The sequence below is a fragment of the Cyclopterus lumpus genome, chromosome 4, assembly GCF_009769545.1.
Source record: "Cyclopterus lumpus isolate fCycLum1 chromosome 4, fCycLum1.pri, whole genome shotgun sequence".
In the NCBI taxonomy this organism is placed as follows: Eukaryota; Metazoa; Chordata; class Actinopteri; order Perciformes; family Cyclopteridae; genus Cyclopterus; species Cyclopterus lumpus.
In genome coordinates this window covers 20,556,458-20,574,673 of record NC_046969.1, presented here as the reverse complement: position 1 = coordinate 20,574,673, position 18,216 = coordinate 20,556,458, and the positions used below count along the sequence as shown (strand labels likewise).

The 18,216-nt window shown below is 43.5% G+C and overlaps 2 protein-coding genes across 2 annotated transcripts; one reads left to right on the top strand and one right to left on the bottom strand.

The window, feature by feature from the left end:
* Nucleotides 1-58: 58 nt before the first annotated feature.
* On the bottom strand, nucleotides 59-2,089 carry cks2 (CDC28 protein kinase regulatory subunit 2). The gene is made up of 3 exons (XM_034530785.1): nucleotides 1,908-2,089; nucleotides 1,294-1,421; nucleotides 59-631 (listed from the first exon to the last, which is right to left on the bottom strand). The coding sequence occupies exons 1-3, from the start codon at nucleotides 1,964-1,966 to the stop codon at nucleotides 588-590; spliced, it is 231 nt and encodes a 76-aa protein (XP_034386676.1). The 5' UTR covers nucleotides 1,967-2,089; the 3' UTR covers nucleotides 59-587.
* Nucleotides 2,090-5,216: 3,127 nt separating this feature from the next.
* Nucleotides 5,217-17,732, top strand: shc2 (SHC (Src homology 2 domain containing) transforming protein 2). The gene is made up of 13 exons (XM_034531056.1): nucleotides 5,217-5,990; nucleotides 9,237-9,307; nucleotides 11,644-11,704; nucleotides 11,943-12,062; nucleotides 12,805-12,858; nucleotides 13,087-13,138; nucleotides 13,442-13,568; nucleotides 14,996-15,176; nucleotides 15,741-15,834; nucleotides 16,519-16,698; nucleotides 16,796-17,118; nucleotides 17,242-17,393; nucleotides 17,636-17,732. Exons 1-12 carry the CDS (start codon nucleotides 5,217-5,219, stop codon nucleotides 17,368-17,370), a joined length of 2,166 nt encoding a protein of 721 aa, XP_034386947.1. The 3' UTR covers nucleotides 17,371-17,393; nucleotides 17,636-17,732.
* The last annotated feature ends 484 nt before the right edge of the window (nucleotides 17,733-18,216 follow it).

Here is an 18,216-nt window from a genome sequence, read left to right as displayed (position 1 = left end):
CAGAAAACATAATTCTGTGATCTGGTAGAAAAATAAGATATTCATCAGCAAACATAGGTAATGTGAAGAAGTACATTTAATGTGTGTTCTTTCAGCAACAAAGAACATGTTGAATCAACAATGACTCAGTCAACATTTATAACATCTCGAAATAATATTATGTACACAACACAAACAGACGTTTAAAGAACAGGAAAAACATAGAAAGCTCTTTTGAGAAAATAATTGGCTTGAGGAAAAAAGGAAAAGAAAAGAAAGAACTATGCCTGCCCGATACTCGGTAAACCAATCAATCATAAAAAATGGCATCAAAAGACATTTAAAAAAATGCATTAAAATGTACAATTGACAGGCAAACTTTCACCTTTATATTGTTTATAAGGTTATTATTCACAGTGGAATTTAAGCCATTTGCCTCTTATTACCTCTTAAAATTGAGGGAGTTTGAAAGGACAAAAGACACAATACAACTAAGGATTTTCTACACAATACATTAGAACATATGTAGATAGTATGTAGGAGAGATGTATGGTTCATATACAATACTAATCAGCAAAGATGATAGCAGGCAGTTTACAGGTTTCCATTTAATCCTTTGGGAGAGGTCTTCTGAAAAGCAGTATGTGTGGCTCTGGAGGGTAAAGCAAAGAAGAAGTATCCATCAGCGTCATCTGCAGTTCAGTGGTTACACTCTACCGTGTACACAGCTGTGCTCCATGTGCATATAACTTTCATGGCAGTCTAATGACACATGCCTGAAGCTTTTAAAAAGGATAGGTTCAGATCATTTTCACAACTAACTTATTACAATACTCACATGCTGATGTACATTTGTTGTAAAACACGAGTTACCAGTTCTTGTAATCATTCCTGTTCTCCATCCTGGTCATAAAGAGATCCCTTTGTGGCAGACCACAACCAAGATATTGTGGCCTAAATACACTTCTGGGCAAAAAATGCCCTCTACAGCTGAGCTAAAGCTAAAAAGGAGGCTTTCACCAAAGAAGGGTGTACTTTCCAACAGTCTTAAAGAGTTTCTTTGCTGAGTAGCAAGGAAGTAACACAAAGGGGACTTGTGTTCTAAAAATACTGTAATATTGGAAACACCCAATTGATTATGCAAATGTAACTGCTGAAACAAGTGTATTGTGTGTAAGACAGGATCTCTTCACAACCAGCCTGGACCGAAAGGTTGACTGCAATAGCATCAGCTCTTCCAATATGCATGCGGGCTTGTGAGCCCACTTAAAGCAAACATAATAATAATTATCCCAATAATCCAATGTCACTGACCTGGTTTGTGTATCATGTAGTGAATCCAGCCCTGGCTCTGTTGCACCCCGAGTCCCCTCCACTCTTCTTCCGTCATCAGATGGGAGGATGGCACCAACTTAGACAGCTGCTTTGGAAGCACCACATGTCTATGGGGTGATAAAGAAAACAGAAAACAATTATCCATTAGGAATCAGGTCGATGCCTCAATTGAGGCATACTGTTCACACAAATCACATCACTTTATGATCAAAAGGTTCAAACCAAACCGGTTATACCATCGACCTCAGCGTTAACGTAACCTAAGTCAGCACAGCGAGTGTTAGCTGTGACGTGGATCAAGAGTTGTTTTGTTAGCTTAACCGTTAGCTATTTACAAACAATGACGTGACTCTAATGCTACACTGAATTAACTTAGTCTACGTAACGCTACGTTACTGTATTTCACTTAACGACCCAGTCCAAAATAAATCACCTTAACGTTACGTTAAGCAGTGTAACGTTAGCTAGCCTACCCAGTCTTACCGTAATGTTGACGTTAAGCTAAATGACGTCAACGTTTCTGAACACAACATAACGGACTTTTGAAAACAACGTTAAACTAATGCCCCCCAACACACGTCAGTTAATCATACCTGTATTCAAACTCCTCGTCGTTATACTTGTCAGAATAGTAAATCTGTTTCTTCGACATTTTCCTTCGATGGTAGCAGTCAAAGCTGAACTCCAGAAAGCTGTTTCGGGTGATGTGAAGTAGCTATCTCACTAACTCAGCGGTGTTTGCGAGCTGCTGTCATCTGCCGCTGTTTTCAGAGGACAATTCAAAACCCAACGGTTACCCGCATTTCCCTGATTGGTCAAGGCAGCAGCACCTGGACTTCCCATTGAGCAAAGATAATCTATGATTTGAAGATGACTCACTCGGATGTGAAAGCGCGACTCTTCAACGAGGAAGCACTATTTGCGGCAGTGCGTGTATTTCCCTGTTAGATTATTTAAAATACATTCACGCTATTGTCTTAACTTTTAGTTCTGTGCCATATAGCTCAAACAATCTTAGATATTTGAAAGGAGGATATAGTATGTATGTTGAAATGTATATGGACTTTTCTGTCAAGTACAAAAGGATTCAATGGATGCTCTTCATCCCCGCATTCTCTCTGGCCACCTTGGGAGTCCTCCTTCCCTCGTCTCTGGGGAAACAAGTTTTTTGCCCGGGGTGCTGGAGCGCGTGCTGGTGCCATGGCTCGAGCTCTGCAGCCTGTAGGTTGGAGGTGCCTGGGGTAACGTGTCAAAGGCACCCGGTGGTGGAGAAAACAACTACCAGCATTCACATGTTCGTGTGTAACTACATAACATTTCGGGGTTAGAGTTAAATATGGACCCTAAGCTTTACAGACAGTATACAAAGCAAATACATAATTGCTTTATATATTTAATCTACAATAAGGTTGCGAATGATGGTTTTATAATATTGAGCTGGAAATCCCTCTAACATTAACCCTAATAAATACAGTGTTTCTAAATATAGCCCATCAATTGTAATTGGCTTTAAATTGTCATTATTTATGTTTTTTCCAAGTTTCACTTTTTTCTTAATTTTGCCATCCAAATTGTTAATTAATTAATAAAATCTTTTATTTTATTGTAACTTTAATTTGGTTGCATTCGTGGATGACTAAGACTACATAAACGCTGTTTCTTTACCTCTGGCTCTTAATTTTGTAATGTATTCAGTTGTTTGTTAGGTAGCCTATAGATTGTTATCTTTAGGGTACCAATTTGGATCCTGTTGTATTTGTCATGTCCTTTTCTAAACTCGATTTGTATCATTTGCTATGGACATAGATCACTCTTTAAATTCATATGTGACATAGGCCTACTTACACTGACTTATTTGTTTTTATTCTTTATATTTGAGTAATTACTGTTGTGGCACCATAATAGGCAGAGGAGTCAACCTATTATATTTTCCCATAGGCCTTGCATAAATATATACTAACTTTCCCAGTAAATGTTTTGCAAGTAGATGACAAATAAACTCTCTTGTTTTAACCAAATAAAGTGGTTTGAGGATTTTCTTGTTGGAAGTAAGTAACAAAGTTTTTCTTAGATGTAATCACTATTGTCAAGGTAATGGCTGCTAATGAGTGGTGGTGTATTCACAGCATGGTTTGTTGTATCACTTGTATATTCAAACTACCAAAGCCCGGAAGTACATATGTTAACTCTTCACATACAGAAAATGATAGTATAGTTGCCTGATTGAAACAGTAGTGTTACATCAATATATATTGTTATTTATGCCAATTAAACTGATTACCATCTTCAAATGGTTGCTCTTGCATTTATTTCTTTAAAGCATGTTTATTCAATTTGGTTTGAAGTAATAATTACTTTTGAGCAGAGTATGTCGCCAGAGTATGTCGCCAGAGCAGTTTTTTGTTTTTGTCACAGCAATGGGGACAGGACATATCGAGGAAGGCCAGCTACTTGTGCATCTGTCAACATGCAGTGAATCCATCTGGTTTATCAGTAACTTCTTATACTCTTTAGCAACAAACAGGAGGTGATTGGCTGTGTGGAAGAAGGTGGGCGGCAGTGGTTGTGGCGTCGTCGCGTTTCTGATGGTGATTCGTTTGTCTCAGCGGGTTTCTCAGCGAGTGTGGTTCGTTGTAATAATGGTTTCCTGATAATTGGATTGAAATTATTCTCTTATTCATAGCTGCAGCTCATTTGTGCTGTTTGCTTTTCTCTGATAAAAGTCATTGGAAGTTCACTGGGCTGCATTCGTTCCATCTTCTTTCTCCTGAGAGCCTGACATTCTGGTAAGTGTCCTAATGCCCTTCTACATAACTCGTATGTGTTGTGTCAATAGCACTCAGTTTAGTGCACAATTTAAACATAACGAGCTGTTCCTTGTCTGGGGCCCCTTTTTTTTGCGTAACAGGTGACCCTGACTGTTGGGTTATTTCACAACCGGTGCAGACATTGCTCTCACCATGTGTGCATGATGTGACCGGCCTCTTATTGACCTCTGTGTACGGTATGAATATGATTGTGAGTGGAATAGTGAGTTAGAAATCAGAATGGAAGTGATTTGAATGGGATAGCCGATTGCTCCCTGGGGAGGCGGAGGACACACACACACACACACACACACAAAGGATACACTCTAACTAATGAGATGACACTTATTCCAGTACATTTACGATCCATATTCTAATTATTATGTATATTTTATATTTCAATAACACATACGACTACAGAACGTTGCACATTTTTAGCTCTCTCCTCATGGAAAACATTCCTAGTCTGATTATGGCTGATGCTTACTGTAAAATATATACTGACACAGGTTATCCATTTGCAGAATCTCTCTTACAGTGTATAGAAAAAAAGATAATGTGTTGAGTGTGTGTGTGTGTGCGTGTGTGTGTGTGTGTGTGTGTGTGTGTGTGTGTGAGGGAGGTTGACTGCGGTTCAGGCAGATGTGTTTTAGCTAATACAGTCTGAGAGCAGCTGGGCAGGGCAGGGCTAATAGACCCAATGACATCATCAGAGAGAGAGAGAGGGAGAGAGAGGGAGAGGGAGCTGGAGAGAGAGAGGGAGAGGGAGAGAGCGAGAGGGTGAGGGAGAGGGAGAGGGAGACTGGGAGAATACGAGCCAGCCTGCCTAAGGCAGTGAAAGGAAGCGGGCCAGCTCAGACAGAGAGGAGAGTGGCATGAGATCGGGACAGTGTGTGTGAACGGGAGAGGACAGACAGCGTTCAGTTGACAAGGATATAGGACTCCACCTGGAAGATTTATCTCTAGTCTTCCCCCCTACTTCCATTACACCTCTCCCCCTCCCCTCCCCCTCCCCCCTTTCCCCTACCCCTCTCCTCATTCTCTGGCAGACATCCCACCCCACCTCAGCTCCTGCTTCAGGCGGCTCCTCCGGGCATGCTCCTAAAGCCAAAGTATGGCCGCTTTCGCAACGAGTCTGTGACCTCCTCCGACGACCTGATGCAGAGCTTAGCCATGAGCGGCAAAGTTGTGGCCACACCGGTGGTCTCCTCCTCCGCCACGAGACTTCCTCTGCCTCCGCTACCTCCTCTGCCTCCGCTGCCTCCTCTGCCTCCTCTGCCTCCACTGCCTCCTCTGGATCACACTGCCAGATCGACCCTGGCCGACTCCCCTTGCCTGGATGGGGAGCAGGACGCCACCACAACCTTCTGCATGCTCATCCCCAAGATGCCCCAGTGGAAGTTCTCCAACTCCCTGCTCAGCCGGAGCCCGTCCAACTCCAGCTCTAGCAAGGACTCAGGGAAGGCGGCTACTTCCCAGAACTCTTCCTCACATAGCTCTTCATCACACAGGCACAGCAGTGCGGCCTCAGCCAGCGGCCCGGTGGCCAGTCTCGCAGCGGTGCTTAACTCATGTGACCCTGTGTGTGTCACCCCCTGTTCCCTGCAGGCCATTCGAGGGCAGCGAGCAGTGGCAGCGGCGAACTCGGCCAATCCAGGGGGCCACGGATTTGGGGCCACGGAGGCCATGGCGAGCCCTGGGGGTTCCAGCAGCTCCAGGTCAGGAATGAACCGCAGGACGAGGGTGGAAGGCATGTGGCTTGAGGGAGAGGACTTTACCCAGAAGGGTGGCTTCATACACAAACCCTCTCAAGGCTGGCTGCACCCTGACAAGAAGATAGCAGGACCAGGAGCGTCTTATATTGTCAGGGTGAGTCAGTGGGCACCTTTTTTTTTGTTCTTCAAATGCATGCTGTATATACATTGTAAAGGTACACCTCTTTAAACATTCACTTAATTCAGGATTTGTTCTGAAAGTGTGCACAACAAAAAGAAATAACTTGTTTTTTTTTCCTCTGATGCTCACATATTAATTACTCACAGGAATCAGTGAACCACAAAATATTAATGGCCCCATTTAAAGGTTTCTCCATCTGGGTGGGAAACAAAAGGACACCACGGTGCCAGGCAGTTTGTTATGCAGCTCATGTGGCGCGGGCCGGGGAATACATAATCCAGATAGATGGCTCGGTGTGACTGCGACAGGATAGCACGCATGGCGTCAGGGTGGAGAAAGATGAACCATTAAAAACATGTGCACAGACTGTAGCAAAGATCCCTATTTTATTGCGGTGCTTACCAAAAGGTTGTATGCATCATATGATCGACTTAAAACAAATAACCATCTTTATTTATAGTGCATGTAATCTCTGCACCCACTGTAAGCTTGTGGGAGTGGTGTTCTTTGTGTGGTTTTGGGATTGTTTACATTCATGTGTGCAAGGACACCTTAAGATTGCATTCACAAAATGTCAGTTACAATATCTGAGCGAATGCAAGTCTTTATTGTCGCTAGTATTACTATTCTATGCTTGAGTGGCGTTTTAAAATCGCACACAAACTCCTATTTATTTATTAAAAGCAAGCTCACGCATCAAGAAATGGATGCTTGGCTGTCCCACCAGAGAGATTCGGATGATTGTAAACATAACGGTGGAGGTGTGAGGAGATGCCTTTACCAGTACTTGTGATTCGTGTTTACAAAGGGTCGCCATCCCAAGCAGACTGCTTGACGTCAATGTCAATGATCTCCCCTTAGCGATCCCCCGCGCCTGTCCACCTCCGCCCCTCTTGCACCGCTCCACCCCCCTCTCCTCAAACTAATGACATGGCTCTTGATTAGCCCCGTCTGGGGCTCAAGCACGCCTTCTAATGCCATTATACATGCACCATTCATTCCCATATTCAATTACATTTAATCACAGTCATTTGCATCATGTGATGTGGATGTGGGTGAGGATGGTTGGCTCGGTATGGGAGGGTCTTATCGTCATGCAAAGCTTTTCCTGAATTCACAACAAGTGCTGCTCCAATGTTTCATTAATATCTCGGTTAATTGTCAGACCGAGCTTTGCGGTGCGCTTGTTGTTTGAAATGGCCCATGTGAAGCTAATGTCGGAGACGCATTTCACAGCAGAACTACACGTGGTAAATATATGCAGGGAGGAGCACTTGCTGCATGTATTAGTGTCAATGTGACAGTAGATTTCTGCTGCCCTGTGCCATTTCTATTCAGCTCTCCCTCCCGGTTTCACTGCCTCTCTCTCTCTCTCACAGTCACTCCTCGTAGTATTGGTTTTCCTCCTTTGCACTCTCTCTTTGTCCACACAGCCAATGTGGAGCTCCGGGTCTGGCCTGCATCTGCCGTCTTTGACAGCCCGGACGCTGCAGCGAGCAAGCGTCAAACAAAGCACTGCAGCTGCTTAGCCTTCATTGAGAGAGAAACATGAAAACCAGACTGCTATAATGTTATGCTGTTCCCTCAGCATGTATCAGTACCGTTACGAATGCCTCTAATACAAAGTGTTGTTGCTGCACCAGAAAGGTCCGTCCTTGGTGCGAGCGAGTACATTTTGCGGTCAGAAGCTTTCGGTGCACAAAAGCATGAGAGAAGGAACTTTGTTGTTGATGAACAATGTATTTTGCCAACATGAATTGCAAACGAGACCGGACGGCATGAACTGAAAACGTAATAATTCATCGTCTACACTATCCAGATACTGTTGGGCAACATCCTGCTGTCCTCAGTATCTGGCCATCATCTGGCCTTCCACCGTGACACAACATACATGCTTTTAATGCTCGCCTGTGCCATAAGTGGTTAAAAGAGAATTTATGACATAATTAATTGGGACATTAGTTGCATTTTCTAGAGGAATAAACTATAAAACGGCTATTACCTCAAAGTAAGCAGCCACACGATGCGTTTCATCAGCAGATGAGTGCGTGACAATGGAGCCATTGGCGGAGAGAGGGGATGAAAGAGAGAGAGACAATTTTCCTGATGTTAGACTTCCCCTCGTCTCCAAATCTGGTTAGAGAGCTCATTAAGCTCTCAGGCTCAAAGGTTGCTCTCTCTCTCTCTCGCCCTCTCTCTCTCTGTGTTTGTTTGTATGGTCTGCCGTGTGGTCTGTCTAACGTCTGTTGCAGTCACCAGCGATCCTGGAAACTGCACTAAATATGGCTTTGACTGAGCCAAAGTGGTGTTGCAGAGGATGTAAATTATGTAGCACCATATTAGTTTCATAAAGAGTTGATGAATCACACAAGCTAATAAATATACTGCGTAAGAGTTTTACGTCACAAATGTCCGTATGAGAGTTGAGATACGGGAAGTCTTTTAAAACAGGCGAAACACGGCTACTGCTGCTCCCTCTCACATTCAATGGTACCGCCAACTGTGCTATTACTTTTGATTTAAATGGTAATTCATTGGTTTGTCTTAATCACGGCTGTGAATGTGCCACAGTCAGAAAAGGGTTTTCATTATACTCTATACATATTCACTGTTGATGACAGGCAAACTGAAATAGAAATATGAATTGCACATTTCACTCACGTTGTCATTGAATGTAAACCTCACAGATATTCAAGACATCCTCACGAGGATGGATTTTACACACAAACACACTCACACCCTCGGCCTCCCCCAGAGGCTTAAGAAGCAGCAGTTTGCCCGTGATTTGGAGCTCTTAGTGCTGCTAATCTAGTCAAGGTGCTATCATCACCCCAACCTGACAGCCATTAGGAAGCTGCTCAGCTGGCTGTGACTCGCCGGCGTACAACGGTAATGGCCTTATATGTGGGTTAGATTAGGATGCATTGTGGGAAATAGTCATGCTTACCAATCAAGGATATATATTGTTATATATATATTGTATACTGCATATCTTTTAAGAAGAATTTAAGGTCCATTTTGACACATTTTACTCCAAATGCAACATTTGCTATGTCTAGAGTTGATATATTTTAAACATATGGATGCTTATTTATTATGCAAGTTTTCAGAAAGCCGGTGAACTCAGTAGTTTTCCATAGTGAGTTTTGTTTTTATTCACATGACACATTTATAATTATTATTTCCCAAACTTGTTTTTCTGTTGGTTTCTTTTTGCAGTACATGGGCTGCATTGAAGTATTGAAGTCAATGCGCTCCCTGGACTTCAACACGCGGACTCAGGTGACAAGGTATGCTGGTAACCATCTACATTAGTAGTGATGAGTCGGAGAATTTCAACCAATATGAGAATTTCATCCAATATGCATAGGATTAACTGAAGGCATTATGATAGCAAATTGCTACCAGCGGCTACCAGCAGTATGAGTCAGTTTGTGGCTGTTATTTGGAGTTAATGTGGTTTGATTTTAATGTACTTATTATGTAAATACCGCCAAATGTTAATAGATATGGTTACACATATAGCTAACTTTGTGGAAATGTCGAGGAACTTTTAATTTAAATGAACACAATTTTGAAGTATACTTGACCAAACCCTGCTCAATCATTTGCCATGGAAATGAAAGGCCAATGCAAATGTAAACAATGTAAAGCAAAGCTTAAGTCACAAAGTGTTGTACAGTGGCAGCAATACAACATTGTGTATCTCAGTTAATGTGTATGTGCTCAGTGATGGTGTCTGTAGAAAAGTATACCTCAGGGTCTTAGTGTGTCTGTGTTGTGTTGTTATGCCATACATGTGATGTTATTGTTATAAAAGGGCTCTTTGCAATCCTCGGCCTCATGGGAGAAACACACTCCCCCCCCCCCCCCCCCCCCCCCCCCCTCTGTCTCTCGCCCCTCTCTCTCCTCCACAATCGATCGGCAGTAATCGGAGCCCACCATGCATCCAAGGCTTAAGTGCAGGGGGGAGGAGGCTGCAGTGGATGGAGTGGTAGAGAGAGATATATTATTGATGATGTTTACTAATGACTGTGGAAAGCTGCAGTGGTCCCCATGAACGCACCCTGCTGGATAATGTCTGTGGTTGTAACTTCTTGAGGAGGAGGAATAGCCAAACACTAGAAAAGGGAGAAACCAAACTAAGCATAAGATGAATAAGCCAGGTTTTGTAATAGTCTGGATGATTGCATGACGTAATTTTGGTAATTATAGTTTTAGTGCATTGATGACAAATAGGTTTTATTTTTGCATCCTTGCGGTTGTCGACTATAGAGTCGTTCCCTCAGTTGAATCCACTGCAGCCTTTTGCAATCAGTTGCATGCGCAAGACATTTTATGAATGGCGGCTTTAAAACTGACTTCCAAATGTCCCGGTGACGCTAACAGCATGAGTGAGGTCTCTGATTCCTCCCATAAGGCCAGATATCAATGATTGATCATCTTCATCAACCAAACTGACTTTACTCGATATTTTACTCGATGTTAATGGTTGCTGGGTGCAATTCAAAAGCAGCGTTTGTCTGAGCCTTTGCCGTCTTGTACACAAGTTAATTTAGTCCTGGAAGATCACAACAAAACATTCAGTGGTTGCCAGTATTTCAAAAATGTACTTCAGCTGCTGGATTTGAAGAAGGTCTTTTTTTCCCAACAGCACTCTCCGTGTCACGGTGTTAAACACCAGCGATAATGAGGCCCTGCATTTTATTGCAAGTAAGATAACAAGGCTACATAGAAAAACCACAACAGCCCATTTCTCCTCCTCCTCCTCCTCCTCCTCCTCCTCCTCCTCCTCCTCCTCCTGCCTTTGCCCTCTCATCAGCACGAGTCATCTGAACATTGTGGTGTTTTTCAAAAATCCCTGAGAAGACCTTTACTCGCGATGGGGCCCGGGACGCTGCTTTTTAAATATTTACGAGCCACTTGATAGGGGCAGCTGGGTTCTTGACTGCCGTCCCCTGGCAGCAAGAGAGCGAGCGATGCAGCCTCAAGTCCACATTGCGTCACACAACACACAGCGGACCGAGGCTTTAAACACCCATCGGGCGAACCCGTCCCAGGAGTCACAATGCAGAGTTTTTAATAAACCTGCGGAGAGAGTTGCATTGCGGAAAATAAATGTCAGTAACGACGCCCTCAAGAAGGAGTAGAAGCCACTTTATTATTATATTATTATATATAAATATGGTGTTTCTTCTTTCCTAATTCGACAGCGAGTTAAACACGGGCTTTAAAAAAAAATCGCTGTCGATGGCAGTCTAAACATCAGCGGTAGGAACTAGTTCAGTGCTCGCGAACAGACCGGCTGGAAATCTTGTCTTGAGATTTGAACTGTGATGGGTCTGTGACCTATGACCTTAGCCCGAGGGAGGGAACCCAAAGCTTCTGTTCCTGTTATATCCATCATTGTGACGCAGCAGTTTTTTGTGGGCCTGAACACTGACTCAGCATATGTGACGTTTAATCTCCGTTTACACTCCTCGTATTGCTGTCACTGGATTGGTCATATTTGGGTGAACAGGAATCCACCGGATTTTTAGCTTTAGGGTCGTTGTAGCTTTTAGATCAGTGGCCAGTGTGTCCCACTATAATCTAACCTTTGACCTCTCTTCATTCCCCCGATTAGGGAAGCCATTAACAGGCTGTGTGACACTGTGCCAGGCGGAAAGGGAGCGTGGAGGAAGAAGGTTAATAGAAAACTCAGACTATGCATGTTTCATTACACAACTGTTACTAAATATTAGATTGTTTCATCCCTGCTGGAGAAGTTGATGTTCACACACAGGTTAGTACAGTAATAAACAAGTAATTTGTCTCTCATAACGAATGCAGCAAATACAGGATGACAGTTCTGTTTTCTGAATAAAAGTAAGTTTTTTAATATGTGACTGTAAACTTTTCTATTTTTTTACTCCTCATGTTCAGGCCCAGAACAAAAATCTTGTGTCCGTTATGGGGAAGAGTAACCTGAGATTTGCAGGCATGAGTATTGCAGTCAATATTTCCATAGATGGCCTTGGTCTGCTTATTCCTACAACACGACAGGTACGATGCTTAAACCACCATAAATCCATCTGTACACATGTTGGACTGATATATTTACTAAAATAAGGGGAGACACTACATGTGAGGGTAAAGATATAACTTTATAAACTGCTCCATTTGAGTACTTACATTAAGACAATCATTTGTATTCTATTACACGTATCTTATGTTTAAATATGCAAATGAGGCAACATGGGATGAAGCCACATTCAAAATTCTTGTTTCATTTTGTTGACTGATTAGAGTCAAAGATTTTCATTGAGACAATTTTAGATATCCAATAATGAGAGAATAGCATTCAACGATGTGTATTGTACAGTTTCATACATTTTACAATTCACTCCAGGTGAATAGGGTAAATATTTTAACTATTCTTTGTATTACAAGTTTTCTGATATTGTATGTTTAAATATGCAGATTAGACATTATCTAATGCCAACTTTCAGTGAATTACAGAGAAATCTAAAAAAAAAAAAAAAGTGTAGTCAAATAAACACAGTTTTGCCCAGTCATGTCTGGCCTTAATCACTGTATAAGTATTGTCTATCGCTGAAAATAAATTACATTTTTTAAAACATTTTTACACATTATGAATTAATTCAGTTATTCGATTTGAGTGATGATATTTGTCAGTTGACCGTCAGTTCAAGATCACGTTTTCTCATTTCCTAATAGTTCCTATCTCGCTGCCCGTCTGCACATTAATCACTGGGCCTCCGTTGTGTCCGCTGGTCTCTTTCAGGTGATAGCGCACCATCCCATGCAGTCCATCTCATTCGCCTCTGGAGGAGACACAGTGAGTGCAGCGTTTGGCTCCCGACTCTCCTCCTCCTCCTCCTCCTCCTCCTCCTCCACAACGACGTTGTTGTTGGGATGAACATTTCGTCCGACTGCACACATGACTGCATTCTATTTAACTGCTTTACAATCTCATGACCCGAAGAATCAATGAGGGATTTAAGTTAGTTATAGATGTATTAATTTTATTGGCTCTAATTTGATTTATCTGCCTTTTCTGTTGCAGGACACGCCTGATTATGTGGCGTATGTGGCCAAAGACCCAGTGAATCAGAGAGGTATGTTCCAAAAGGCCTCAGTTTCATAACCATATTTATACAATAAGGGATTGTATCTCAATCGTGGATTACAGTGGGAAGCTCACTTTTATATGTGTTTTATGACTCCACAATTATATAGTATTGAATTAAAAAGTGACATCATAGTATATCCGCCATTTAGAAGCTATTCCTGATATGAAAGTAGACTTTAATACAACGTTGTCTATAGTTCTTAATTTTTAATAGAAATTACTAATATCTCTACTAACTCTCTCCTGAAAGTGTGTGTCAGCGAGTATTCTCTTGTTTCGTTTCCTTCAGCATGTCACATCCTGGAGTGTGCAGACGGTTTGGCGCAGGGTGTCATCAGTACCATCGGCCAAGCCTTCGAGCTGCAGTTCAAACAGTACCTACACAGCCCTCCCAAAACCATGGCGTCCATGGAGAGGTAACGTGCTGCAGCCACAATCAGGATGACTGTCCTTCAAATCTGTGGAGCGGCGACGCGACCGTAAATCATTGATTTCTAAAATAACAGGTGCTCAGAAATATCTCCATGTTGTTAAGTTCCTCCAGCAAAATAAAAATAATTAATACTACTGCACTGCGAATCAATACTAAATCAATAATACAACTGTCATATACGTTAAAGCTTTAGAATTGTTGACACTTTAATGTCAATGAAAAATCGTATGCTATTTTAGGAAGATTTACCCGCGGGGAAGTGAAAGTGGAGGTTATTTTAACATGAATACTGACATAAAAGAGCTCAGTCACATTTTCCTCCACAGACAGCTGATCTAGTGTACAAATCTCACATTTCTTTGTTATTTATGACAAGGAGACATGATAGTTTGTTCTCGTATTACCTCGAAGGCCGTCTCATAATATTCCATCCATCCATCCATTATCACCCGCTTATCCGGGGTCGGGTCGCGGTGGCAGCAGGTTCAGCAGGCCGACCCAGGCCTCCCTCTCACCCGCAGCACTTTCCAGCTCATTCTGGGGGATCCCGAGGCGTTCCAAGGCCAGCCGGGAGATATAATCCCTCCAGCGTGTCCTCGGTCTTCCCCGGGGCCTCCTACCAGTTGGACGTGCCCGGAAAACCTCTAATGGGAGGCGTCCAGGAGGCATCCTGACTAGATGCCCGAACCACCTCAGCTGACTCCTTTCGACACGAAGGAGCAGCGACTCGACTCCAAGCTCCCCCCTGATGTCCGAGCTCCTTACCCTATCTCTAAGGCTGAGCCCGGCCACCCTACGGAGGAAGCTCATTTCGGCCGCTTGTATCCGAGTCTCATAATATTGATCCGCACAAATCTCCTCAGCTCTTGAAGCAAATCCAGAGTGTTGCAGTGAGGTTTGAGATGAATGTCTTCCTGATGCCAGCAGCAGCTCGGGCGACCCATAGAAATCTCTATCAGATGTGGAGATGTCATTTAATCAGACTGAATCCATTTGAAAACTCAGATCTCCTTATCATTATTATTACTATTAATGTCACTATAAAAAGTAAAAATACAATAATGATTTCAACATCAACCCTTTTCCCGAAGGCCCTTTTCTATCATTGAGTAAACTGACAACCCCAGACCAAGTGACACATTTCATATTCCATCTGATCAGACTGGACAATAACCCAAATACGGAATGCAAACTCTGCAGGACGTTTGTGTAAAAGGTGATTTGGATGAACTTTGAGACGATTCTAGAACAGAAACAGAATAACACTCTTAAGGCCTCGCGTGAAGCTTTGCCGAGCCCTCGTCGGGGTCGGGACCCCCAGTTTGGGAACCGGTGTTTTACATGATGGATAGAAGTTGTGGGATTAATTATGTGGTTATAATAATCAAATGTATCTTGTCACTTTTTCAGGTCTGCCAGGACAGAAGAGGTGATGTGGGGGGAGGAGGAGGACTTCTCTGAACATAATTACTACAACAGCATCCCGGGGAAGGAGCCTCCCGTCGGGGGACTGGTGGACTCTAGACTCAGGCCAACTGGAGCTCTGCCGGGTCACATCCACACACAACCACAGAGCACAACAGCGGCACAGGTGAACCTCCATGGCGTGATTGTTTCTGGATGTAACCTTGGCATCTAACCATATCAGATCAAATCAAAGCTCCATCTGCTCATTATCAATGTGGAACCTTCACCAGACAATGACAGCCGATCTCTCAGAAAGCTCCCTCATAGACTGGTGACTGATAGGTCCTCTTGCTCCTTCCCCGTATTGCTTACGGCGAATTAAAGAGTTGGAGCATGACAATATAGTCCATAACTGTCTTCCTGATGTGCCTGCACCGTAATTGCCGAAGATAGATGTGATTACATAAAAAGCCTTGGCTCCTGTGTTGGCCCCCATCTCTCTCTCTCTCTCTCTCTCTCTCTCCCTGTCAGCTTGTTCAAACGATGGTGACATGCTGGAGCTAACGTTTCAAATAGAGTGCTTCAAAACGACATTATGTGCGGGACGAGAGTTGAGAGAGTTGTCCATCCAGGTGGAGAGCTACATGTGTATTGAGGATGTGTTCCTCTGGTGTGTGTGTGTGTGTGTGTGTGTGTGTGTGTGTGTGTGTGTGTGTGTGTGTGTGTGTGTGTGTGTGTGTGTTTGCAGATGGGCTCCCCAGCGAGGAGGGAGCAGGCGTCTTATCCCCCCGGCCAGCTGTGCTATGAACTGCACTGGGACACTGAGACGAGCGGCAGCTCAGGTGAGACCCCTGGTGGCAGTAGGCGGGTATGACACCCTGGAAACACATTTGTGATGAAATGGTCCTGTTCTTATCTCTCTGAAAATGTTTGACATTGTTTGACATTTTCAGAGAGATATTACGGTACATGTCCAGTCATCACTGCACTGGGCCCTGAATGAAAGTTGCTTCACACACAGAGAGAGAGACTGGGAGTGTTTCTCAATATCAGGCTGGTAGAGTTAGAATTCTTGGGATCATTAATCAGGATATGGCCTTCTTGACAAAAGACTTTGTTCAATGACTCGTCGTTCAATTTATTTATTTTAACATCTTTAACTGGAGAGTCCTCAAGGTCCCCCATATTATTATTGTGAGATGTCTTTTTTTGGTGAAGGGGCGACTGCCTTGTCATTAGTTGCTACTTACAATTGTTCTATGATTATGACATTAGCAATACACATCCGCTTAAGTACATAGAGCAACTGCATGGTAATCTATTCATACAACGTGTACCTGACAAAGTTAAATCATTCAAGATGTGATTCTATCACTAGAGGTAGCCAAAGAATTAGAAACAACAATGTTTCCCACACATACACACACACACACACACACACACACACACACACACACACACAAACACAAACACAAACACACACACACACAATAAAAAAATGTATTGAGAGCAGTTGTCTTTCTCAGGTCTGACATCCGATGGTTACCTGTGTGCTGACGGCCAGCCTCCAGGCAGCAGAGATTACGAGGAACATCAATACGTTAACACCCAAAGTCTGGAAAACCTGGATTATTTGGCGCAGGGGCCCAATGGACACAGAGGGCCCAGGGCAGCCGATAGTCCAAAAAAGGACCTCTTCGACATGAGTAAGTCCGGAGGGTTAGTGGGACACATCCGAGCACGTTTGAAAAATACTGTAGAGTGAACACCATTTGTCTTTTTGAAACATCGTTGTCCCTTTAGGGCCTTTCGAGGACGCCCTGAAGCTCCACGAGGCCTGTGGAGGAGCTGCTGGGTCTGCAGCTGGAGTGGGAGGTGTCCGGGTCCTGGAGGACCAGTGGCCCAGCCCTCCACGCCGTCGAGCCCCCGTGGCCCCAAACGAGGAGCAGCTCCGCAGGGAGGCGTGGTACCACAGCCGAATGAGCAGGCGAGACGCAGAGAAACTCCTTGTCCGAGATGGAGACTTCCTGGTCCGGGAGAGCACTACCAACCCGGGACAGTATGTGCTAACCGGCATGCACTGTGGGCTGCCCAAACACCTCCTGCTAGTGGACCCGGAGGGAGTGGTGAGTAAAAGTAAAAGCAGCGTACCAAAAAATACAAAAGTTCACACTATATATCCTGCTTGGAAGGTTTGTGTGTTATGTAGTAAACACAATAACTTCTGTTCTTTGCTGTCCTCTGTGCAGGTCCGGACCAAAGACATGTTATTTGAGAGCATAAGCCACCTTATCTCATACCACCTTCAGAACGAGCTGCCTATTGTAGCAGCAGAGAGTGAGCTCCACCTCAAACAGGTGGTCAGGAGGAAACAGTGAGCCGCCTAGCCCCTCATGGGAAGGTAAGCATGCAGTGAACTACGTATGCACCAGATGACTAAAGTCATTCCATGCAGGCCCTTTTCACAGCATCCAGAATACAGCTGGTTGGAGGGGTGATCAATAGGAATGTAACTACAGTAGAGAAATGGACAGATAATCTAGTGTCAGGCATGTGACTCTTTTATAAATAAATAAATGACTGTATTAACTTTCAATCTGTGACAAAAAATAATCAGCCTTCTTTCTCTTCTATGTTTCACAGCTGAATTCTTGCTTTCCCATGCAAACATACAAACAAATATGGAAATAATTGACTCCGGATGGATATCCATGTGCAACAAAGGATATCAGTGATGCTTTCTTTCGATGAACAATTCGGAGACGGAGACAGAGACGGAGACGGAGGCATCTGACATCACACTTTCTTTGCCTTTTTGCCCACCAGGATCAACCCAACTATCCCTCGCCTGTCACAAACTCCTCCGCATGCAGCTGTTAAGAATCCACCGTTTGACTCATTTCAGGCAAAAAATGTGTCAAACGATGTCAAAATATGAAAAGCGACGACTGTTTGAAGACGAACTTCAGGGAAATCAAAATAAAGGATTTGATGGACAGTGAAGTCCTTCGTGTGCTTCCAGTGACCCGTGGCTTGTTATCATGACCAGTCAGTCAGCCGCAGGTCACTCACAGAACAAATAATGGACATCGCCAGAACAAAACTGTCTCATAATCTGGTTCAGACCACTGTTCAAATATAACCTAAATATGTCAGGCTACTCTGTGGCAAAACAATGAACATAGTGTCAATGCAAGAAATGAAAATAATGTGAGACAATTGAA